Source organism: Alligator sinensis, unplaced genomic scaffold (assembly GCF_000455745.1).
Source record: "Alligator sinensis unplaced genomic scaffold, ASM45574v1 scaffold991_1, whole genome shotgun sequence".
NCBI lineage: Eukaryota > Metazoa > Chordata > Crocodylia > Alligatoridae > Alligator > Alligator sinensis.
The window spans coordinates 341,571-364,331 of NW_005842335.1; the positions used below are offsets into that span (position 1 = coordinate 341,571).

Consider the following 22,761-nt stretch of genomic DNA (forward strand, 5'->3'; position numbering starts at 1 on the left):
GCAAAACACATTCCAGTAGGTAGTGACCCTCCCCGCTTACCTCAGGGCAAAGGACTTCTGTGGCAACCAGGTCATTATCAGAGATTGCAAGAAAGGCTAGACCTTCAAAATCAACTGCTTAAATTTTATGCAAAGGCTGATTTCTAAACTCTGTAGACAGCTTTCCTAGATATACAAGACAACTCTTCTCCATAAAACCCTGGAAGGTCTATCTTTGTTCTAAGTATCTGAATAACAATGCAAAATGGAGGAGTTTGATTTATTTTAAGAAACTGTACTTCACTGTGTATTCTGTATCCCAACCATCCTGGGGAGGAATAAGGTTTATATAAATCATTTCACACGTTAGCATTTTTGAGTACCAGCAAACCATAGAGACATCTACTTGCTACTAGGTCAGTGTTATTTAAAAAAAAAAAAATAGTAAGGATCAAAATGCATCAAACTGCTCTGGATGCTGTAATTTATTTTTTTTAAATAAATAAAAGTTTAGGTAAAAAAACTAGGTGATCCTGCTATGCTGAGAAATAAGTGGATAAACTGCAACAGGTGATTCATGCTGTTAAATTAACAGTTTTAAGGAAATGAAGGAAGAAGCAAAAGATTTACACAAGTTGGGACTCTGAACCTTCTCAACGTGACAGCAGTCACCATATGGTTTGGACTAGTACTACCATGGTAATTGCCATCAGTGGTTAAATCTCAATTTCTTTTTATACCCCTTTAACTAATGCCCCGGCAGTATTTACAAATATCAGGTGGGCCTCCTGCTACCTGAGCGTGGCTCGCTGGGATCTCTAAATCAATGAGCACAGTCACTAATATACCAAAAACAAACCATTCCACGTCAGCTTTTCCCAGTACGTCCTTTGTTACCCGAACAGTGTTTTTACATGTTGCCGGAGAACCATAACTAGAGCACTCCAGCATAAAATACTGAACACTAATTCAGCTTTGATCTGGGGCAGTATGCAAATACCTCTTGGTAGATGGGAACGTACCAGATATCTGCTTTTCTGCCATACCCTTCTCCACGGATCACTTCAGGACTCATCCAGTATGGAGTCCCTGTGACCGACTTCATTCCCGTACCAGAGAGAGAGAGAGTCTGAAGTCGTTTGCTGGCACCAAAATCTCCAAGCTTCACATTGCCTGCTGAATCTCGCAGAATATTTGCTCCTAAGAGGGGGGAGGGGGAAGAAATTCAATCAATCATTATATTTATCTTATTAACGGCTCCTGAACTGTATCGGAGTGCACGGTAGCAAAACATATTGGGTTTCACTAATTTATTATAATCAGGACCCTGTGGAACCCATGCTCACAGAATTTGCTCCCCTGCCATAGCATTTTGTTCTGAAATCTTATAAATAAATATTTCATTTAGGAAAAGGTTTCTAGCCTTGGTTCCACAAGAAACCTCACAAGTGCAGGCCAAGCAGAGCTGAGTGTGTCATCAAGCTGTCAGAAGAGAGCCTGAAACTATGTCAGATATGTACGCTGCCAAATTTAATCTGTCTCTGCTCTGTTGATGCCCTTATTCCAAAGATGTATAATCCAGTGTATTCCCAAAATATGAGAGGGTTCATTGCTTTGCTGTCAGCTGGGAGCCCGCTGTTTGGTTCTGGCTCCCTGAATTGCTAAGAACCTACGTGCAGCTGATGCTGGCTCTAGACCAGCATATCTGTATTAACACTGCTTCTCAACCTTTTCTACTCATTTAGCTAGGACATTCTTCTCCTCCCTCAATTTAGCAATATGGAAAAGGCAGGGAGCCACAACTCCCTAAGATCTGTTTGCAACCCTTTCCTGTCTCCCCCATACCATGCGGCCCTCTTCCCCATGCTGAGAGTTTATGACATATGTGCCCTCAAAAAGAGTCATTCATGACAAGCCAATGGCTGGTAACAGAAATATTCAGCAAGGGCAGAGCCACATTCATTTCACAAAAAAGGCTGAATAACTTAGCTCTATTGATTTGGATCCAGACCTTGAATTCTGAGTTTTAGAGGTGTTTTGTAGTCTAAGTGATCAATTGATCAAATTTGTCAATATATGAGAAGAGGAGGACACAATACGGAAAATGAAGTAAATGGGTAAATAGAACTCAGAAAATCTTGTTTTGCTATCAGACTTGAGCTGAATTGCAAGCTTCTACATTCAGCATATCTGCCTACAAAGACCATCTTGCATTGGCATGAATACACTAAATCTGAATCCTCAGAAATGTAAGAAAAACGATAGTAACAAGAACTCACTGTAGGTACTAACGAGCGTCCATCACGCTTACAACAGGTTTCTACTGCATACGGCTGTTTCGTAAGCAAACGTTTTCAGTATTTATACATACTCTATTTGTATATTAGTAGGCTCAAAGCTACTTTCCCCCTCCAGTTTGGGGGAAAATGTTGTTAATTTCTGAAGATAAAGCTTTCTTGATGTAAAAACTGAAGCTAAGCCAGTATTTTGGCAGCACAAATCTAGCAGGCTCAGTTGCTTTTTCTTCACCTACAAAGTTTGAATGTATTTATCGCAATGAATGCAGAACTCAGACTTATTCATTACCTTTAATATCTCTATGTACAATCATGTTACTGTGCAAATAGTGAACTCCCTCCAGAATCTGTCGGGTGTATTTTCGGGTCACGTTCTCTGTGAGCGCTCCGTATGCTTTTAACTGGTCCTTGATAGACCCCTGCAGCCAAAGAGAGAAAACATTAAACAACGCATTGTTTTTAGCAACCTGAGTAGTCTCCCTCTAAAGCTAGATTTCTATTTCAGATTTTGTGGAGTCGAGTTTCATCCGACATTTAAGAGGTACAATGTTCTGTCTGAACTTCTCTGCATCACCTTACTGTAGATCCAGAGTTACATCTCGATCAAAATGAGAAGATTAAGCTGTTAATAGGATGTTAGAAGCTGGGGTGGCCTGGGCGCTAAGGCATACAGTGGACAGCCCAGAGGTCCCATGTTCAAAGGCCATAGCAGAACTGTTCATGGTGCAGCCTGTCAGACTCCAGTGAATCTGCTAAATACCTTGTCACAAGGACATGGCAAAGGAAAGGAAGACTGCAAGAAACAAAACAACATACAGAACTGTCATCAGACTATGAATTTTATCAATACCAAAGTGCTTATTCCTCTAAACAAGATTTCTCTGAAGGGCTGATGGTTAAGCAATGATAATGGGAATGTCTTTCAGCAAGACACTTTCTGCCTCTACCCCAACTACTTTATAAGTGACAGTCAAAGACCACACTGGGCGATGCAGAGGATGGATTTAAGCTAAAGCTATTTGAGGTCTAAAATGGAGCAGGATGAAGAAGCCGGAGATAAAATGTTAATTGCTTGGGCAGTTCATTTGACATAATTGTAATAGTTTAAAACAAACAGTATAAAGACAGAAAGAGACCAAATTAAATTGCTTTTAAAATTACATACTTCAGATACTGTCCCTCCAGAGCTCATAAAATCTAGTAAGTCCTGAAAAGGAGGCTTACTTCTCATTAAAAAATCATAATTTTCTTCTCTGAAATTCTACAAAGTAGATGGCTGCAATTCTAAGAAATATAAGATCAGAATGGATGAAGTATGTGCCTATCTTACTATAATTAGAGTTCTGCTTGTTCCATATTGAGAATAAGTACAAATCTGCAGTTGTCAGAGAGGAAAAAATACTTCCGTAGGGAAGCAGGCAGAGCGAGGAGATAGTAAGAGACACTCCGTCTGACAAACGAAAAAGATAAGCTGCCACAAATGTTGGCCACCACTGCTTTAGAACAAAGGCATGCTGATTGTGATCAGAAGTTTAAAAGGGTTGTTAAAATTAAAGATAGCTTTAAAAAAGAGTTTACAAAGCTCTCTTTTCAAAGACATCTGGTGCAAGAAATGCCCAGTCAGATGCATTCAATTATTAATCTACCTAAACCAGGCTTGTCCAACATGCGGCCCGCCAAGCCATTTTATCTGGCCCGTGGGAGCGTGGAGCCACGGTGGCGGCGCCGCGCAGAGTTGCCGCTGTGGAGTGCAGAGGCGGGCAGGGAGCGTGGAGGGAGCGCGGCGAGGCAGGCAGGCAGGGAGTGCTGTGGAGCGCAGAGCTGAGGTGGTGGCATGGAATGCAGAGCCGCCACCGTGGAGTGCAGAGCTGCTGCGGCGGTGTGCGGAGCCAGCGGTGGCAACGTGGAGCCGCCGCCACGGTGTGCGGAGCCGCGGCAGCGGCCGGCCCATGGGCCCCAGCCGGCAACGAGGGGAGGGGAGCTGCTTACCCCCACGGGGCCTGGGGCAGCGGCCCCACGTGGGAGACCAAGCAGCAGCCGCTGGCACTGCCGGCCCATGCCTGCCTCCTCACCCGCCCACTTCACGCCAGCCCCACTGCCCTGCCCTACAGCAAGGCAGCGCGTGCTCCCCCAGTCAGTCTCTTCCCGGGCACTGCGGCTCTCCGGGCCCGGCTGCCCCTGCACCGGCCAGCAGAAGTGGCAGCTGAGCCACGTGCTGCTCAGGATGGGACCGGTCAGTCCTGAGCGGCACAAGGCTCTGCCGCCGCTTCTGCTGTCAGGTGCAGACCTGGCCGGCCTCCTCCCATCCCCAGCAGCACATGGGAAGCCGGCTTCAGGTGCATGCTGCTTTTCCTGGTCGGTGTTGACCCGGTTCTGCCCAGGCGGGTCCTGCAGCACCATGTCAACCCAGGCATGGCACCGACAGGCCAGGCGGGCCCCAGGTTAACCCCGGCATGCATGCCATGGCAACCAGCACCATGTCAACCCCTGCAACTTCATTGGTGTCAAAGATGTTCATGATCCGGCCCCACATTCAAAAAGTTTGGACACCCCGACCTAAACTATTCTAATATACTATTAGTATACTAACATACTATTCTAATATAACTATTCTAAATGAATAAACAATTAACACAGTAGACAAGAGGCAGATGTTCCTCATCTAGCTGATCATCTTTGGCTGCCCATTTATTTGACATTTCTTGAACACCTGTACAGAGATGGTGAGCAGCGTTAGTCTGAAGTCAGGCAGAAGGTAGAGCGATGTGGCAGCTTGCAGAGACTACCTTCTCTTTTAACATCTGCGTGTGTGATCCTGCAACACTCATCCACCGGAGGCCTTGTCACCTCACCATCGCCACCCGCAATGAGCTCTCTTGCTTACCCCTGGCATGTACTCCATGAATATGGAGAGGGTTCTTTCCGGGGGATCCCTCAAGCAGCCATAATACTGAACAATTCTCTCATGGAGCAGGTTTTTCAGCAGCTGAATCTCACATTCAAGTGCATTTACTTCCTGAAAAGAGATGCAAGTAAACTAAGCACACTCAGGAGACACCTTGGCTAATAACAGTAATACCATTTTTCAGATTTCTGTCAACAAGGCCAGGATTTAAAGGACAAACTTTGGGGCAATCTAAATTAACTGGAGAATTACTCTGGAGACTGCATAAAGTTTACACGGTTTCCAGTCAGAAAACACTGGCGCTGGAAAGAACCAGAACAGTTCTGCAACAAGATCTGAGAAGTGCTCGACTGTAAAGTCTCCAGGAGCGCTCTGCAGTTATTTCCAGCCTCTCTCAACTCCAAGAGTCCTCACTCTCTTCATTTCACAGCTCATTAGATATAACACATCTGACAACTTAGTTAAGCATGGAGAAATTCAAAAGCCATGCTGTAACACTGGGTTACACGCTTTCTTAATTTATATCTGTCTACAGGAACCTTTAATACCAATTCTTACTTTACTCCAAGTAAGGACTACATTCGTAAATCTAAATGCATCAATTCCCCGTACACAGTTTAATTGTTTTTCCTCCCCAATGCATGGGAAGCAGGTAAAAAGGGCTAAAAAAGCTGTTTCCTGTTTGTAAAGTTTTGCTGTATAAGATTTTTAAAACCGGCTCTAAAATGAAATTTTACAGGATTACAGAGATCCCACATGGAAGGCCTTCATTAACATTTGCTATTTATCCACTGCAAATCACTTGTGGTACTCAAAAGTTTCCAAAGTTAGAAGAAACCTTTCTTGGTATGGATTTGAATTTGTTTTAAAAGAGATGGGAAGTGTGGTTGTCCACTGAACAGTAACTGCTGAGGGCACGAGGTCTGTGTTTGTCGTCTCCAGAGCAAACTCATTATTTACATTTTGTAAACCACAGTCACCCGACCACCGTTTCTTTCTTTGCTCCTATGCCTCCAGAAGAGTCGACAAACTGGCTTCAGTCAGTTCTGCACATGATGCACGAAGAGCTGGCGTAGCATCCAGCTCGTTCTCCTGCAGCAATAATGACTGCAATGCTAACGAATGGAAATACCATAATTCATTATCATCTTAACAAAACCAGCAGGCTCAACTTGAAAGGCAATAGATCTTGCGCACGGTCGGGCAATTATTTTAGGCGGAGAGCCACTTACTGAGTTTTGGCAAGCCATTGAGGGCTGCATGACAGGCAGCCAGGGGCAAATAAATATTAATTTTTAAAGTTTTTTAGGGGCTCTGCGGGCCAGATAAAAATGGCCTGGTGGGCCACATCTGGCCTGCAGGCCACATTATACTCACCCCTGATCTAGAGAGTCCCACTGGTGACACTTTTACATTATTTCTTTTCTGACTCTTTAAAAGGGCAAAATTCAGGTAAGACCAATCCAAGCCATGAGCAACAAAAGCAGTAAAATGCTCTTAGGGAAACAATTTGGGATCAGCTATATTGGGTCAATTGGCATTGGACTTAACCCTAAGCATGCACTTGTACTTAAATCATCTCCATTTAATGATGTTCTCTACCACAATGAACGAAAAGACATGTTAGCTCCTACATTTTTTATTCAACTACATCAATATTTCTGCAGGATGCATTTTCTTAAATATTAGATTATTATTTAGCTTTATAGACTCGGGTTATATTGAATTTGATAGTACTGTACACGTTATCTGCAGCAAGATGCATGGGAAATGCAAATCTCATGCGACAGAACAGTATAATTATTGAACTGATATCTATCATTTAGACATGTAGACAGATTAAGTGTGCAACTATTTGAAAGGAGACAAAGAGAAGAGAAAAGCAACATCTGTTTAGATCACACAGAAAACCACTCTCACAGTGTCCTTTACAAATACCTGTTTTAGGTCTCTTTCTTACCTTGCTGGTTTCTGGACTGTCAGGGTCAAACTGAACTTGTTTAACTGCCAATTCTCTTCCTGTATCAGCATCATAGCATAGATATACTCTGCCAAATGCGCCCTGACCCAGAAGCTTGCCAAGTCTCCAGTTAGTTGGAGCTCGTGGTGCTGAAAATATAAGTATGTTTTGTTTTTCAAATGAGCCTGCTACTCAGTTCAAGTAAAACTGGAATACACAGGAAATAACATTTCGGGGAAAAAAAGAAATATTTTAAATCAGAAGATGTCCATAAAAATGAGTTATAACAGTCTCCAAATCAAAAATTTAATCCAAACACTTTCTTAATAAAATCCATACTGCTTCCACAAAATATTTTTAAATATTAAATATAATATATGCCTAAGGTACCAAGAGCTAATCTGAAAAGAAAATGCATTTGGTCATTGTGTTGTAAGAGTGCCCTCTAAAAAAAAAAGTCTTATGATAATCTTGGACACCCAACTTTAACTTTGTCACCTTGTGGGCATGCACAACATGCTTTAACAGATATTTTGAGAATCTAGTTATTTCACGTACTCTCTACCCAGTTCTATACTCAGTCAGTCCTATCCTCTGCATTTCGAAACTTTTCTGTCAGAGGCAGCAACGTGTCTTTAACTTACAGCGGCTGGGTGGGCTGATGTCCATCACTGACAAGGTAGGATTGTCTATGTCACTTCCCCTTCTTCTCATTCGGTTATCTTCATACTCTGGAGTAAAGGTGCTGCTCCCACTGCTTGTACTCAATGAGTGATCAGTGGGGCTGAAACTAACTGGAGACCGGAAGCTGTTTCCTTGGGTCCTCCTGGCCCTTGGAAAAGTTTTACGACCTGCAACAGTGCACAGAAGGCTATCTGTGATAGTGTATTATAAAAAAACAGTATTAAGCAATATATATGAATATACACTGCATAAAGCAATCATTGCATAGTTCGATTTTTCCACAGAATGATATGACTGAATGATTATGTTGCTTGGTAAGCCTGCTGTGTGGAAGAGTGTATACGTGATGCCTCCACACTGCGATCAGACTTCAGCTTAATGGCTTGGTTTGGGACTCAAACGGCATTTCTCAAACAACAGACTAAAACTCCCACCCTCAACAAGGCACCAGGCCTTGCAATGGACCCACATCAATACAGACTACATCATCACTGGACCTAATAACCAGGAGTCCAATATCCAAGGTTCATTCTCCTGCAAGTCTACCAACATTGTATATGCCATCAAATGCTTACAATGCCCGTCCACTATCTACATCAGAGACAAATTCTACATGCAAGAATGAATGAATGGCGATCTGATGTCAGCTGCAGAAAGAGACAAAAGCCTGTCGCAGAACACTTCAAACTTCCTTGAACACTCCATCGCTGACTTGGGTTGCTGTTCACAGGCAAAAAACTCCAAAAACCCTTTAAAAACCTGTTTGACTGGGAAACTGCAAAACAAGAAGTCATCCACAAACTGGACTGTGTTAAGTATGGTTTAAACAGGGACTACAGATTTTTATCTTCTTACCTGGTTTAGCTTTTGTGACCCCCTTTGTTCCTATGGGTTCTTTGCTTGTATGCAACTCACACTACTCCCCCTGCCTTCCTATCTATTGCATTTGAATCACTCACTCCACTTTATACTCTGCTCTGAGCTGTTCCTTCACAGCATCTGATGAAGTGGATTTGGGTTCATGATAGCTTGTGCTTTATACATAACCTAGTTAGACCATAAAGATGTGTATATCTACCCTGGCTAACAGAGCCAGTTCTTGGTCCAATACTGGTAGGGACTGGGAGCTGTATACAGCTAACATCTGCAATTCCTGAGCAGTGAGTTTTGTAACTGAGACTCCTGTGCAACTTGAAGAAATCCAGTTCACTGCTCCCCCTGGAACGTGCCTCCCTTTCTATTGCTATATTAGGTTGTAGTCATTCCTGAAAAGCAGGCCAAAGATACCCTGGAGTTCTACTGTTACATCTAGGTCGATGTCTTCACTCAGAGGGTGGCTAATATTCTTTAAAATGAAGGTGAAAGAAAACCCAAAATCAGGAGCAAAAGAAAGAGAAAGGAAAGCAGGGACCAGAGAAGGAGAGCAAATAACGGATGACAAAAAGGCTGAAGTACTCAATACTTTTTTTGCTTCTGTCTTCACAGAAAAGATTAATGACGAGATGCTTAACACAACTGACATTAACAAGGGGATAGGAGTGCAGGCCAGAATAGGAGAGGAAGAAGTTAAAGAATATATTGGCTAGCTAGACACACAAGGTTCTTCAGGTAAATCTGATACCTGTTATTAGACCAACTCAAATAGTTGCAAAAATTCTTCTTTGCAAGCTTTCAGGTATAAATACCCTTCGTCAAGCTGAGGAAGCACCTGCAGCTGGTGTGTGCTCTTCCTGGATGGAATGAACACAGGTTTCCCTCGCCAACCACGGTTTTGAGTATCCATGGTTAATAGTCTGTATACCATTTTGGCTACCACGGTATACAGTTTTGAGTAACCACGGTTTTCCGTGGCCGCGCATCAGGCTGCCAACCCCCTGGTCTTGCTCGTGCCTCTCCTTCCTCGCTGCCCCACAACCCCTGCTCCCCTTGCTGGAGGTGGCCTCCAGCCCTGCCAGAGGTGCACGTGGTGGCAGTGAGCTGCCCCACCTGCAGTGGAAGGGAACGGCAGGCCCACTCGTCGCTGTACCCTGCTTCCCTCCCTCGCGACCCAGCATGGCAGGGAGCAGAGAAGCCCTGCGGGGATCTCCTTGCCCGCTGCTGCTCGCCCCGTGCTACCCCAGCGATGTGCCTCCTGTATCTGCTTCTGGTTTCAGGGGCAAAGACCCATGCCACTGCCCTCAGTGCAGCCCTGTGTGCAGGAGGCGCATCGCCAAGGCAGTGCGGGGTGTGCAGATCCCCACATGTCTTCTCTGCTCCCTGCCGCGCCAGGTCGGGGTGGGGGGGGGGAAATAGCAGGGCAGCGGGCAACAGCAGCCCCGGCCAGGCGAGGTTGTGGGAGAATCCAAGTCCGGCAGCTCGTCCAGGGGTGCGGGTGGGCAGCTCCCGCTGCTGCCGGGCTCGGATTGTCCCATGACCCGGCTTGGCCAGGGCCCCAGGGGCTGCTGACCGACCAATCGCACGCTGCTGGAGGTGGGCACAAAACACCCCCACCCCGCCATTCAGATGGCTGTGGGAGGGGAAGCACTGCAGTGTGCCGTGAGGGGCCGGCCGGCGCGTCCCTCCCCTCCCCTTCCTTTCCCCCTTGCCCGAGTAAGAGGCAAACGTGCTGGGGGAGATGCTGCCACTGCGCCCAGGGCATGCTCCATCCCTGCCCGCCAGCACGTACCCGCTATAACCTAAGTACCCCTAGGGGTACGCCTCTGCCCAGGTGACCACCCTGTGTGTTAAAGGTGTATAAAAATCACTTTTACTTACTATACTGTACAGTATTCACATCCCTAACCCCATTTTACCCATAAGCCTTTAGTTTTGCCAACCATGGGAACTTTCCAGAACCTAACCCCTGTGGTTGGTGAGGGGAACCTGTAGTAAAGAGGCCAGGGGCTGGTATGCATGCAAGAAAGGCAGGCAGTGAAGAAGTCAACTGAGGAGTCAGTGGGTGAGAGACAGGCTGGGGAGGGGAGAATGAATGTAGCTGATAAATAGTGGAGAGCTACCTGGAGCGTCAGTTGTTAGGCAGGTTATAATGTGTCATAATTATAATATGTCCTTAGACCAACACGGCTACAACCCATACCCCTGTAAATTTGGATAATTAGATGCATTCAAGACAGCTAGGTCTGGCTGGCAGCACAGTCTGCGGAGATGAGCAGCCAGCAGTGGTAAAAGAACAGGTTAGGGACTATTTGGAAAAGCTGGATGTGTACACGTCCATGGAGCCAGACATGATGCACCCCAGGGTGCGGAGGGAGATGGCTGATGTGACTGCAGAGCTGCTGGCCATTATCTTTGATGACGAGGTGACTGGTTTTGTGGATGCGGAAAGAGCAGTGGACGTGACTTTAGCAAGGCCTTGGATACAGTCTTGCACAACATTCTCATGAACAAGCTAAGGAAGTACAGGTTGGATGCATGGACTGTAAGGTGGATAGAAAACTGGCTGGATGGGCGGGCTCAGAGGGTAGTAATCAATGGCTTGATGTCTAGTTGGCAGCAGTATCAAATGGAGTGCCCTGGGGGTCAGTCCTGGGGCTGGTTTTCTTCAGTATCTTCATCAATAGCCTGGAAGATGGGATGCAGTGCACCCTCAGCAAGTCTGAAGACAACAGCAAGCTGGGGGGAGTAGTAGTTACACTGGAGGGTAGGGCTAAGATTCAGAGAGACCTAGACAAGTTGGAAGATTAGATCAAAAGAAATCACATGAGGTTCAACAAGGACAAGTGCAACGTCCTGCACTCAGGACATAAGAAACCCATGCACCAGTACAGGCTGGGGATGACTGGCTAAGTATCAGATCTACTGAAAAGGATCTGGGGACTACAGTGGACAACAAACTAAATATGAGCCAACAGTGTGCCCTTGTTGCCAAGAAGGCTAATGGATTAAGGGGAGTGATCCTTCCCCTCAATTTGGCACTGGTGAGGCCACATCTGGAGTCCTGTGTCCAGTTTTGGGCCCCCACTACAGAAAGGATGTGGACACATTGGAAAGAGTCTAGCAGAGGGCAACGAAAAAGGTTAGGGGGCTGAAGCACATGACTTGTGAGGAAAGGCAGAGGACACTGTGTTTATTTAGTCTGGAGAAGATAAGACTGAGGAGGAGATTTAATACCAGCCTTCAAATACCTTCGGGGGGTTGCAAAGAGCATCTCTAGACTGTTGTCAATGGTTGCAGATGACAGAACATGGAGCAATGGTCTCAAGTCGCAGCAAGGGAAGTTAGGATTACATATTAGGAAAAATCTTCTCACTAGGAGAGTAATAAAGCACTGAAACAGGTAACCCAGAGAGGTGGTGGAGTCTCCATCCCTGGACGTGTTTAAGACCCAGCTAGACAAAGTCTTGGCTGGGAGGATTTAGTTGGGGACTGTCTCACTGAGTAGGGCTTTGGAGGTCACTTCCAACACTAATTTTCTACGATTCTATGACTATAGCCACCCTACAATGCTTATGGAACTAGATGAAGCAATGTCTGAACCAGTTATGATTGCCTTCATTAATTAATGAAGGACTAGGGAGTTTGGAGACATTTGGAGAAGGGAAATATGGGAGCTCTCTTTTAAAAGGGAAAAAAGGACCCACATTACACACCGCACAGCTTAACTGTAATTACCAGAAAGATTCTAGAGCAAATTATTAAATAAAGTATAAGCAGTGAAAGGAAAATAATTACTATAACCCAACAACTCAGAAGCACAGCAGTGGAAAGGGATCTTGGAGTCATAGTTGACTCCAAGATGAACATGAGTCATCAACATGATGAAGTGGTCAGTAAAGTTAACTGCACTTCATCCAGCATTAGCAGATGCATGACAACTAGAACCAGGGAGGTGATGCTTCCCTTCTATGCGGCACTGGCCAAGCCGCAGCTGGAGTACTGCGTCCAGTTCTGGGCGCCCCACTTCAAGAGGGATGTGGCCAGCATGGAGAGGGTTCAGAGGAGGGCCACTCATTTGGTTAGGGGCCTGCACACAAAGCCCTACGAGGAGAGATTGAGGGCCCTGGATCTCTTGTAAGAAAAGGCTGAGGGGGGGATCTTGTGGCTGCCTACACATTCATCAGGGGGAGGGGAGGAGGGAAGGCAGCAAGGAATATGAGATGCTGTTTACCAGGGCACTCCTTGGAATAACCAGGAACAATGGCCACAAACTGATGGAGAGCAGATTTAGGTTAGACATCAGGAAGAACTTTACGGTGAGGGTTGCCCAAATCTGGAATGGACTCCCAAGGGAGGTGGTGCTCTCCCCTACCTTGAGGGTCTTTAAGAGGAGGCTGGACATGCACCTGGCTGCAGTCATCTAACCGCAGTGCTCTTTCCTGCACAGGGCAGGGGGGTGGACTCAAGGATCTGCTAAGGACACTTCCGACCCAAACATCTATGCATCTATGAACCCAGATTTGTCTAGAACAAGTCTTATCGAACTAGTATTTCCTTACTGACATTATAGTGGGCCCGGTGGATAAAGGAGTAACGGTAGATGTAACATACCTTTGTCTTAGTAGGATTTTTAGCGCTCTCCCAAGTGACACTCTTAAACACTTGGGAAATACAGTCTAGATGAATTCACCATTAGGTGAACATAAGGAGTGATTGAGTAAAAGCTGCATTCGGTGATTATCTGCGGTATGTTGCTGAATTGGGAGCACTTAATCAAGTGAGGCCCTCCAGGAGTCTGTTTTGCATCTGGTTCTATTTTCTACTTAAAGTAAAGACTTGGATGAAGGTCTAGAGCAGAAGAGTCCAACTAGCAGCCTGCAAGGAGTTAACCCGCAACCCCCCGACTCCTGGTCCAGGCACTGCTCCTGCTATTGCTGCCAGGGTCTCTGGGCTCCCCCTCCAACTTCTGCTTCTTGCACCAACCTCTAAGGACAGGCTGGTGAGATGGCAAAGCCCAGCCTGCAATGTCCGGAAAACCCATAGCACAGGAGTTTGGAGGGTCTGAAGCATCTGCCCCACAGTGTGGCACAGCAGGGGAAGCACATGGCCTGGGGTGTGCGCATGCCCCAGATGCTCGTAAGTTGGGCAGCCCTGGTCTTGAGACATTTACAATTTGCAGATGACACCAGGTTGCGTTGGGCTAGGTTACAAACAGCTCTGCCAGACAGGATCTAAATTCGCAATTACTTTGATACACTGGAAAAATGTTCTGACAAACAAGATAAAATTCAACATGCAGACACACTACTTTTAGGAAGTCTAATGCACAAATACAAAATGGGAAATAAATGTCAAGGCAGCTAAGATGCAGAAAAGGAACTGAAATTTATGTTACACTACAAAAAATTATGATTCAGCTTCATGCTGTTACAAAATGTCACTGTGGGAGGTATTAACAGTCGTGCTATATAAAACAGAGGATGCTGTTATTCCACAGTACTTGGAGCAGATGAAGACTGAGGTGAAATACTGCAGTCAATTTTGGGCACCACTCTCTAAGAAAGTTGTAGACAGATAGGAGAGTGTGTGTCTGGAGCAGAGTAAAAGCAATGGCAAGAATTTTAGAAGGCATGGGATATGGGGAGAGGTTGAAAAAAATAGGTTTGTTTAGCCTAAAAGAAGAAAAGATTGGAAAGTGAGGGGGTCATGATTAACTGTTTTCAAATCTGAGGAGGAAGCATTGGCATCTTTGGGAGAGGGTTTGTGAGTGACTGCTTCCTTTGGGCTTTGGGGTCTGGTGTTGTTCTCTTGTCATCTTGCAGTGTTGTGTGAGGGAGTGAGCTGCTAACAGCTGCTGAAACTTCAAGCTGTGAACATGTGTGAATAAAGGAGATGGGCTATCCTAGAAAAAAAGGCAAAATCTCATAAACATAAGCAGCAAGTGGAGGGCAGGCGGGGAAGAGACAGGGAGTGGAACTGGGGTGGTAGCCGATGCCCCTGCTTTGAAGTATAGCCTTATGGTCCAAAACAACTCTGATAAATTGGTAAAACAGTCTGAGCTCATTAGGATGAAATCAGAACGTGTGCTAAATACTGCATTTAAGGGGAAACTCATTTGTTTCCCAAATCAAGCACAAACGTAAAGACAAACTGGCCAGGCTTCAATATTGCAGAACAGTACCTAGGGGTTAACAATGGACCACAAGCTGCATATGAGCCAATGATGTGCTATTGCAGCAAAAAAGCCAACAGCATACTGCATTATATTAACAGGAGTGTTACAAGTCACGGGAACTGATTTTTCCACTTTATCTGGCACTGGTGGGGCCTCATCTGGAGTACTGTGTCCAGTTTTGGATGATGGACTTCAAGAAAGGTGAACAAACTGGAAACAGTCCAAAGAAGGGCAGCAAAAATTATCAGAGAACTAGAAAAATGGCTTACAAGGAAAGCTAGGAAGAATTAGGATTGGCCAGTCTGGAGAAGACAAAGACTAAGGTGAATTATATAAGAGGTCTTCAAATGCAAAAAGGACTGTTAATAAAAGAGATAGTGATTGACTAGTCCGTGTTCACCATGGAAAGGACGGGAAGTAATTTTCTTAACTGACATGAGGGAAATGTAAGTTGGATATCAGGAAGGACTTTCTAAATGTGAGGGTGATTAAGCACTAGAATAGGTATCTTAGAGCAGGGGTTGGCAAACTTTCATCAATGGCAGGCTGAATTAACACAGTTCAGTCCTAAAGCAAGTCACAGCCACTGCTGACCTGGCCACCACTGCTTACCGTGCTGTCCCTCTGATGTAGCTGCCAATTGCCCCAACTGGGGACTGCTGACCTGTGCTTTAGAGAGGCTTTGAACCTCCATTGTTGGAAGTTTCCGAGGGCAGGCTGCACAAACACTTGACTGGGATAGTTTAAACAGAAATGATCAGGCCTTGAATGGGGGGGTTGGACTAGATGTGGACCTCCCAAAATCATGCGATTCCATTAAAGGGAATGGTGACCAATTGTTCACCATATCCAGTGACAGTAACCCATTCAAGTTGCAGCAAAGAAGGTTAGGTTAGGTGGAAAGAAAACTTACGTTACATTTGTAGCGCTATGAACTCCCTTGTAGTGCTCTAGAAAGCAAGCATATAGATGTGTATGCAGTCTGTAGTGCAACAAAAAAAAGAGGTGGATCTGCCTCAAAAATGTTCCTTTCTCAAAGAGGAATTTTTTGGAAGTGCGGCATTTTGTAGCACTACATGTAAGACTCATCTAGCTGCATGTAGTAGTACAGGGGACCAAGGGGCTAGGGGGAGCAGATGACTCTGACAACCTGCCACAGCAAGCTGTCAAAGAGCCCTGCCAGCACCTCACTGTCATGATGCAGCAGAGAACTGGCGACAGCCAGTGTTGTCACAGTACTGCTGGTGACAGGAATAGCTGTCACAGCCAGTGCAAGATCAGTTGTTGCCAGTGCTCCAGTGGCAGTAGCACTGCAGGAAAAGCTACCATTGCTGCTGGTGCTCTAATAGCACCAGTGCCAGTGGGAAGTCACCTCCACTCTTCCTCCCCACAGGGGCCATGGCAGCTCTTCTTCCTGCTGCAGCACCCACGGGAACAGTTGGAAGAGCTCCTATACCTGTGGGACAGGTGGTGGTGAAACAAGCTGCCACCCATCATAGGAATGCCAAGAAGAGCCACTGATTACTGACAGCCTGCTGGAGAGGACAGTCTGGCAGTGATCAGGCTCACAGGCTGGAGTGCTACAAAGCTGTGCTCTCCAGGCAGGGGGCAATTTTCTCCCCACCCCCAAATGAGTGCTGCCACACATCTGTGCACCATCATAGCGCTCTATTTTTGTAGCACTGCAAAGTGCTGAGGCACTTGATAGTGCTACAAAGGAACGTGTGTCCACAGCAGAGAGAGACTATCAGAAACGGTTTAGGTATGCTTAATCCTGCCTAGTCACAGTACAAGAAAGGACTTGATGACCTCTTGAGGTCCCTTCTATCCCAATGCTACTTTGACTTCTATGATAGAGGATATTTAGGGAATTACATGCCCACTGAAGTTTCTTTCCAATTTGCATGAGATGAGGCTGACAGATCCCATGGCCATCTAGTTTGACTTTGGATGCTATAGCTGCCCAAATCCTAATCCTGTTTTGGAACCCATACAACATTCAGGTAAGCCTTACATAAATCATTTCCACACAGGTGAATTATGCCTTGGATAAACAAGTATTTCCATTTAAATGTTATGCTTTTCAATGTCCTTGCTTATCTTTTTACCATTTTGTTATGAAAACCTATCAACATGAGCTCTGGTTTATTTATCCTAATATCTTTTAAATACAAATTTTGGACTCTAACTTTAAATACCCAGGATAAGTATACTTCACACTTATGTCAGAGGGAATATTCATGGTTGGTTCTCATTTCTTCTACATTATGTAGAAATACAATTTTACAATATAAAGTAAGTTTTTAACCTCATTACTTTAGAAAAAAATGAAATATATTGAAAAGGTTGCAATGCCATGTACTTACCATCATTGTAGTCTTGATGATGATAAGAAATATGGTATCTTCGGGGATACGTCCCACCTTTTCCAAATTTCTCAAATATTGGGATGTCATACTCTACACAGGATTTAAAAACAGAACAAAACGTAATGCAGAGTTAAACATGAGGGAAATTTATGAACACAAACACTATGTGCATTGTAACATGTTACTGCCTATTTCTAAGTAGGCATAAAGTTACAGAAAAAATAAAAAAGTAAGCTTGCTCTATCATATAAAAAGGGGGGAAAAAGTCAATGTTAGAGTCTTATTTTTTTCTTCAATTAGCAATTTTTTTTTTTAACACACAGAAACCTATGACTTAAACAATTCCATTCCAACAATTTATAAGGTGGGACCTTTTTTGGATAAAACTTTTGGTTTTTGGCCCATGTGCCCTGCACAGAAAACAAAAGAACCACTGCGATTTCTCTAAAATTCCCTCTGTAAAGGCACCCAAAATGTATGGTATGGCCACATTTCTGGTCTACTTAACGTTTCTTGAGTAAGAAGGGTTTGTCCCAGTGTCCTCTGAATTCAGGTGTTTGCTTGGCTTTCATCCAGCACTTCATAGATGACGTGATTGTTTGCAGAAGTAGGATAGGTCATACAGTCTACTAAGACTGCCCAGAACTTCCTGTTATATAATCTAATTTTCAGTGACTTATTTTTTGCAAAGTTTGAACCATTTGGGCAGATATTTACCACAAGGCTGTCTACATTAGGAATTTCCCCCCAATAAAAGATTATGGCCACAAAAATTCAGCAATTTTGGAGAGCAAGTTTTGAGGAAAAGACTGTTCCAAAATTCTGGAGACCTTGTCTCTGAAATGCTCTAGCAATCCTAAACTTTGAAGATCTGAAATTTGGCAGTGGTGGTCTGTGTCCCAGGGACAAGCCTTTTATTATTCCATAAAAATCCATATCTATTATAAGCTCTACATGTCTGGTACAGCATGCTCTTTGTAGCTGAAATCTCTATAAATTCATTCCTACTGAGCATGCTCAAGCCTGTCACAGCTGCTACTGCTCATCAACCTGCGCAGGCACCTTTCCTTCAACTCATGCGTGATCAGACCATGCACACAGTTCTTCAGAACAGCCGAGCAAGCTCCAACCCATGGCTACCAGTGCCTAAGGGCTTTCCCTGCAATGGCTACTCCAGGCAGGGTACCAGAACTGAACTCCCTGCCCTGAGCACTGAGTCAGCACGGAGGAAGCAGCCAGCTAATTCAAATGCAGAAGGGACAGAAACCAAATGGAATGTAGAAGGAAACAACTAGATTGGAAAAAGGAGGCTGAAAGAAATGGTACTGGAGATGGGTCAGAAACAGACTGGGAGGGGCATGAAGAGAGGGGAGATGGGGACTGAGAGGCAGATGGCTGGGTGGGGAAGCTCAAACAGCACAGGTGCTTGAGCTAAATCTAGAGGCAGTGTGAGGCCATAAAATGCCATTTCTGTTTTCTTTTCAGACTGCTTTAAGGAAGTACACATAAAAACTATGTAGAAAAAAAGAACATAAAGGATAAAGACAAATTATTGGAAAGACCATAATTTAACTTTGCACAGGGAACCTTAGATGTATGTATTAGCACATGGTCTTTAATTACATGACCTTAGAGTGTTTTCTACAGGACTCTCATCCTGTTCAGTCCATAAAATGGTCCAGCTCTGGGGATAGATGAAGGCTGTATAGTAAAGAGGGTTCACATATGAAACTCCTTGGTCTCTTATTGCAGAAGCTGAAGAATATGTAAGGCAGAGGATGACAGAAAGACTATGCATCTAGGTCACATAGTTAACACAGCTGAATGCTGTCTTGGCAAACTGGATACTACTCCAGCTTCACCCACAGACTTCTGGCATGAGGATACCCAGATCAAAAATAAAAACCGTTGTCTCCGATTAACAGAAGTTCTGGGCACACACAGCTATCAGCAAAGTCAATAGGAACAATTCCTTAAAATACAAGTAGTACTAATAACTGTATACTGAAAAAAAATCAGATGCAAGGCATCTCAAATTGGGCACTCATGATTTACAGATTTGATGGATCATTCCCTATTTGTAACATGGGGAAACTACCCACTTCATCTCCCAGAGGTGATACAACAGCATGACAGCAATAAAACAGTGCATGTGAAAATTAACTGTACTAGCTTAAATGGTGTGTAGAATGTATCTAGGCCACACATTAACCAAAGAGAAAAGAAAATATTAATTCAAGTGTTCAGTAACTGAGCACAATCCATCCTGTGCACTGAATACATAAAAGAACTTACATGACCACATACTAATTTTCTTATAAGTAAAGACTACCATAATGCATAACATAAGGACAAGAGGACTGACTTAAGGTGGCATAAGGAAGCTGAATTCTGGCATAGCCAAACTGTTCATTTAGAACTAGACGTTGCAACTTCAATGCTCATTTAATAGCATTTTTGTGGGATACTATTTCTAATAACTTGCTAAGTACTTTAAAATCCCTAAAGATGAAAGTGCTTTGTAAATGCACATGAATATTTTGACATTTTTTCAGATAACAGACACTATTCGCTTTCTCTTGCTCCTTCAAGCACAAAAGTTCAACAGACACTGAAAAAAACAAATTTCTGATCTATTGGACCAGCTTAATTATTAGCCAGCAAACTTCCTATTCCTGAGCTTCACCAGGGGCATGCTGCCTCAAAGTCATTTTCATACTTAGCTAGCTGCAGCTAGTCTTGAAGGGTGTACAATTTGGATTCAAGCCAGGACTTGTTATGAAAAGAGTGTCAGATGTCAATTGATTGACGATCTCAAAGTTAGGAGAATTGCATTCTTAAACCTGGACCCCACTGCTCCACCAGAGCCTAAGCCCACCAATTTATATGGCACAGCATAAAGTCCACCTTCTCTGGTATTTACGTGAGTTGGATGGGATGAGGAATACACATTTTCATCCATCCCATGTACAGTGATTTCCTGTTAGAGAAGTTAAAAGCACTTTACAAAGTGGGGGATCTTTATTTTACAGGTGGGAAAAATGAAGGCTCAAAAGGAGATTAAATGAGATCAAAGATACACAATAATTTAGTGATGGGCCAGGACAACAGCCCAGGTGCAACTCCCAGTCCTGATGCCCTAATGCCCTGGATAAGAGTGGTGCTAACTTTGAAAGAAAAACAAGAACGTGATACTGTGCATCTCATTCTGGGATATGCTACTTACAGAACACACACAATGAATGAACCTGGTGGTTTTACCTACCTGAGAATTCCTGATGATTATCTGGATAGCTCTGAGCGCGCGGCATCCGAGATTTGGGGTAGCTGTCTCTAAAATTGTAAAAACAGACAATATCTAAAATGTTATTGCAGTTAGAGTAATAAAGAAAGTAATTAAAATCTGTTTTGCAACTGTTGCAAAGAACCTAACTTTTAAATACCAAAGCTTATAATTGATACTTATAAACGGATGCATCTTGCTTGATTTCACAGAAATCAAATGTCATTAGCTTGCAATAGGAAAGGAAGCAATAGACTGGTACTGAGCAATGTCATGTGCAAATATATGAAGTAACACCTATGCAGCCACATGCAAGCTCCTATCTGCCATTTTCATAGCTAAACAAAACATTCGTTACAGGATGATATCTTTATTGAGAATTCACGGATCCTGTTTAAAAAAATTTCCCAAAGAAAAGCAGAGCCTTTCTATGTTTTCTTTGTACATTTCCTTTTTCCTTTCATGAAAATGAAGTGATTTCACAAAATTAAGAGCAATTTTTACGGAATCATTTGAGTGCTTTTCCTCATGTGCCTGTACACTTTCTTATATAGAAGTGTGTGTAAATCCTAGTTCCCAAGTAGGAATGAATGAGATTCCCAATTAGAAAGAACGACCAATTCCAGGATAGCACTTCCATAACAAACCACCTCAGAGACTTCTTTTTCCTAGGAAGATTTTCTTAACTAGCCATTAAACAACAAAAGGGCAGGCTGCAAGCCCACCGCCCTACAAGGAGTCTTGGAATAAAGAAAGCAGTAAACTAGGGAAGGATGACAAGAGGATCTCTGGCTACATTTGGGCAAATCAGAACATGTCTAAGCAAAATGTGTTTTCATGGAATATTAGTCAGTCCAATCCAGTTTGCACTTCTCCAGGGGAAAAAAAAACAACCCAAAAAGGGGGTAAGTAATAGAACGGGGTTAAAAAAATCTAAATGAGGAAAATTTAGTGTACACATACCAAACAGCAAATAATTATTTTTCAAGTCTTGAGGTAATCTCTGTACCCTAGATAGCTCATCTGTAAAACAAGGATCTCGCTCAACTCAAAAGATGATAATTTATTTAAATGTTTGTGAAAGAGCTTCTTGGAAAAAAGGTACTATGGAAGGGAAGAATATTAATAATTGTAGTAGCAATTCACTTCCTTCTAAGGAAATGGAACACACACAAATACTATACAAATTTCCATTAGAAGTCTAAAATGTGTGCAACCACCTAGCCATAATACAAATCTCCAGGAAGAAAAGAAGGCACTGGAAAACAAATCATCTTCCCTAACACTGGTAAGAGCAATAACTTGTCACTAGTTGAATAAGCGTGATTAAGAGAGTTAAAAAAAGTATTATCTAGTGAGCTATCATTTGCTCTTTAACACTTCCAAGCTTCTGGCATGCATCAATCACAAAAGCTTTCAAAAATCTAGTCTTCATGTGCCATTCTGTAGATAATCAACCAATGATTTCACATCTTGTTTTAAAAAATATGGACCTAAAGGGATAGGTGCTTTAATTCTGAAGCAATACCCACTATTTAGTTTGTACAATCCAAATAAAACAAGTTTATACTTCATACCATAAACTTAATCTGATGACTGTATTCAGTGTGGCAACAACAAGTAGCTAGATTTCAGAGGGACTGATATAGTTGCTGTTGTGCCAATATTTTGACTCACAAGACTACAGGCTGGTTCTGAGTCTATCTAGCACAGGGTTCCTGGACTTGGAAACTAGTAGAAACAACCGTGAAGGACAGAAGGCCCAGATGGTCTTGTTACTGCCCTGCTAAGATGCATAGAGAGCTGCATATCATAAGCAAAAATCAAATGGAAACTGATGTCTTGGCTCAAAACATTTACACTTTCCTGGTCCAACTCCATTTCTAATACAGGCAAGGAACTGCTATTACAACTTTGCAAGTAAAAACAGACAGAAGTTCCTTGGGTGCTCTGGACATGTTAAATTAGTCTCTTACCAGAGAAGAATAGGAAGGTAAGACTTTTGAAAGCATATTTATAAATTCAGCAGCTTTTCATTCATCCACAATTGATAATGGACTTGTGTAGTCAAACTAAAAATCACTTACATGTAAAAAACAGCACAAAAAAAGTAGGCAAGTTTAACTGCCTACCCTTTTGAGGACAACGCGAACATTTTACATGCGCTGGAGGGAAAAACGTTTAACTAATTTATATGATGCTCAGCCACAGCCCTAACCACTATCCAAAATTT

General features: G+C 43.5%; 1 protein-coding gene across 10 annotated transcripts in view; it reads right to left on the reverse strand.

Moving 5' to 3' along the window:
• Positions 1 to 22,761, reverse strand: part of LOC102379289 (mitogen-activated protein kinase kinase kinase 2) — a 50,283-nt gene that overhangs the window by 941 nt on the left and 26,581 nt on the right. For all 10 annotated transcript variants that reach the window (XM_025210118.1, XM_025210121.1, XM_006028686.3 and 7 more), the window contains 7 exons: positions 20,511 to 20,578; positions 17,243 to 17,335; positions 7,786 to 7,992; positions 7,142 to 7,290; positions 5,161 to 5,292; positions 2,566 to 2,695; positions 1,002 to 1,179 (listed from right to left, as the gene is read on the reverse strand). In XM_025210118.1, the coding sequence (XP_025065903.1) occupies positions 1,002 to 1,179; positions 2,566 to 2,695; positions 5,161 to 5,292; positions 7,142 to 7,290; positions 7,786 to 7,992; positions 17,243 to 17,335; positions 20,511 to 20,578 (957 nt within the window). The remainder of the gene's footprint in view (positions 1 to 1,001; positions 1,180 to 2,565; positions 2,696 to 5,160; positions 5,293 to 7,141; positions 7,291 to 7,785; positions 7,993 to 17,242; positions 17,336 to 20,510; positions 20,579 to 22,761) is intronic.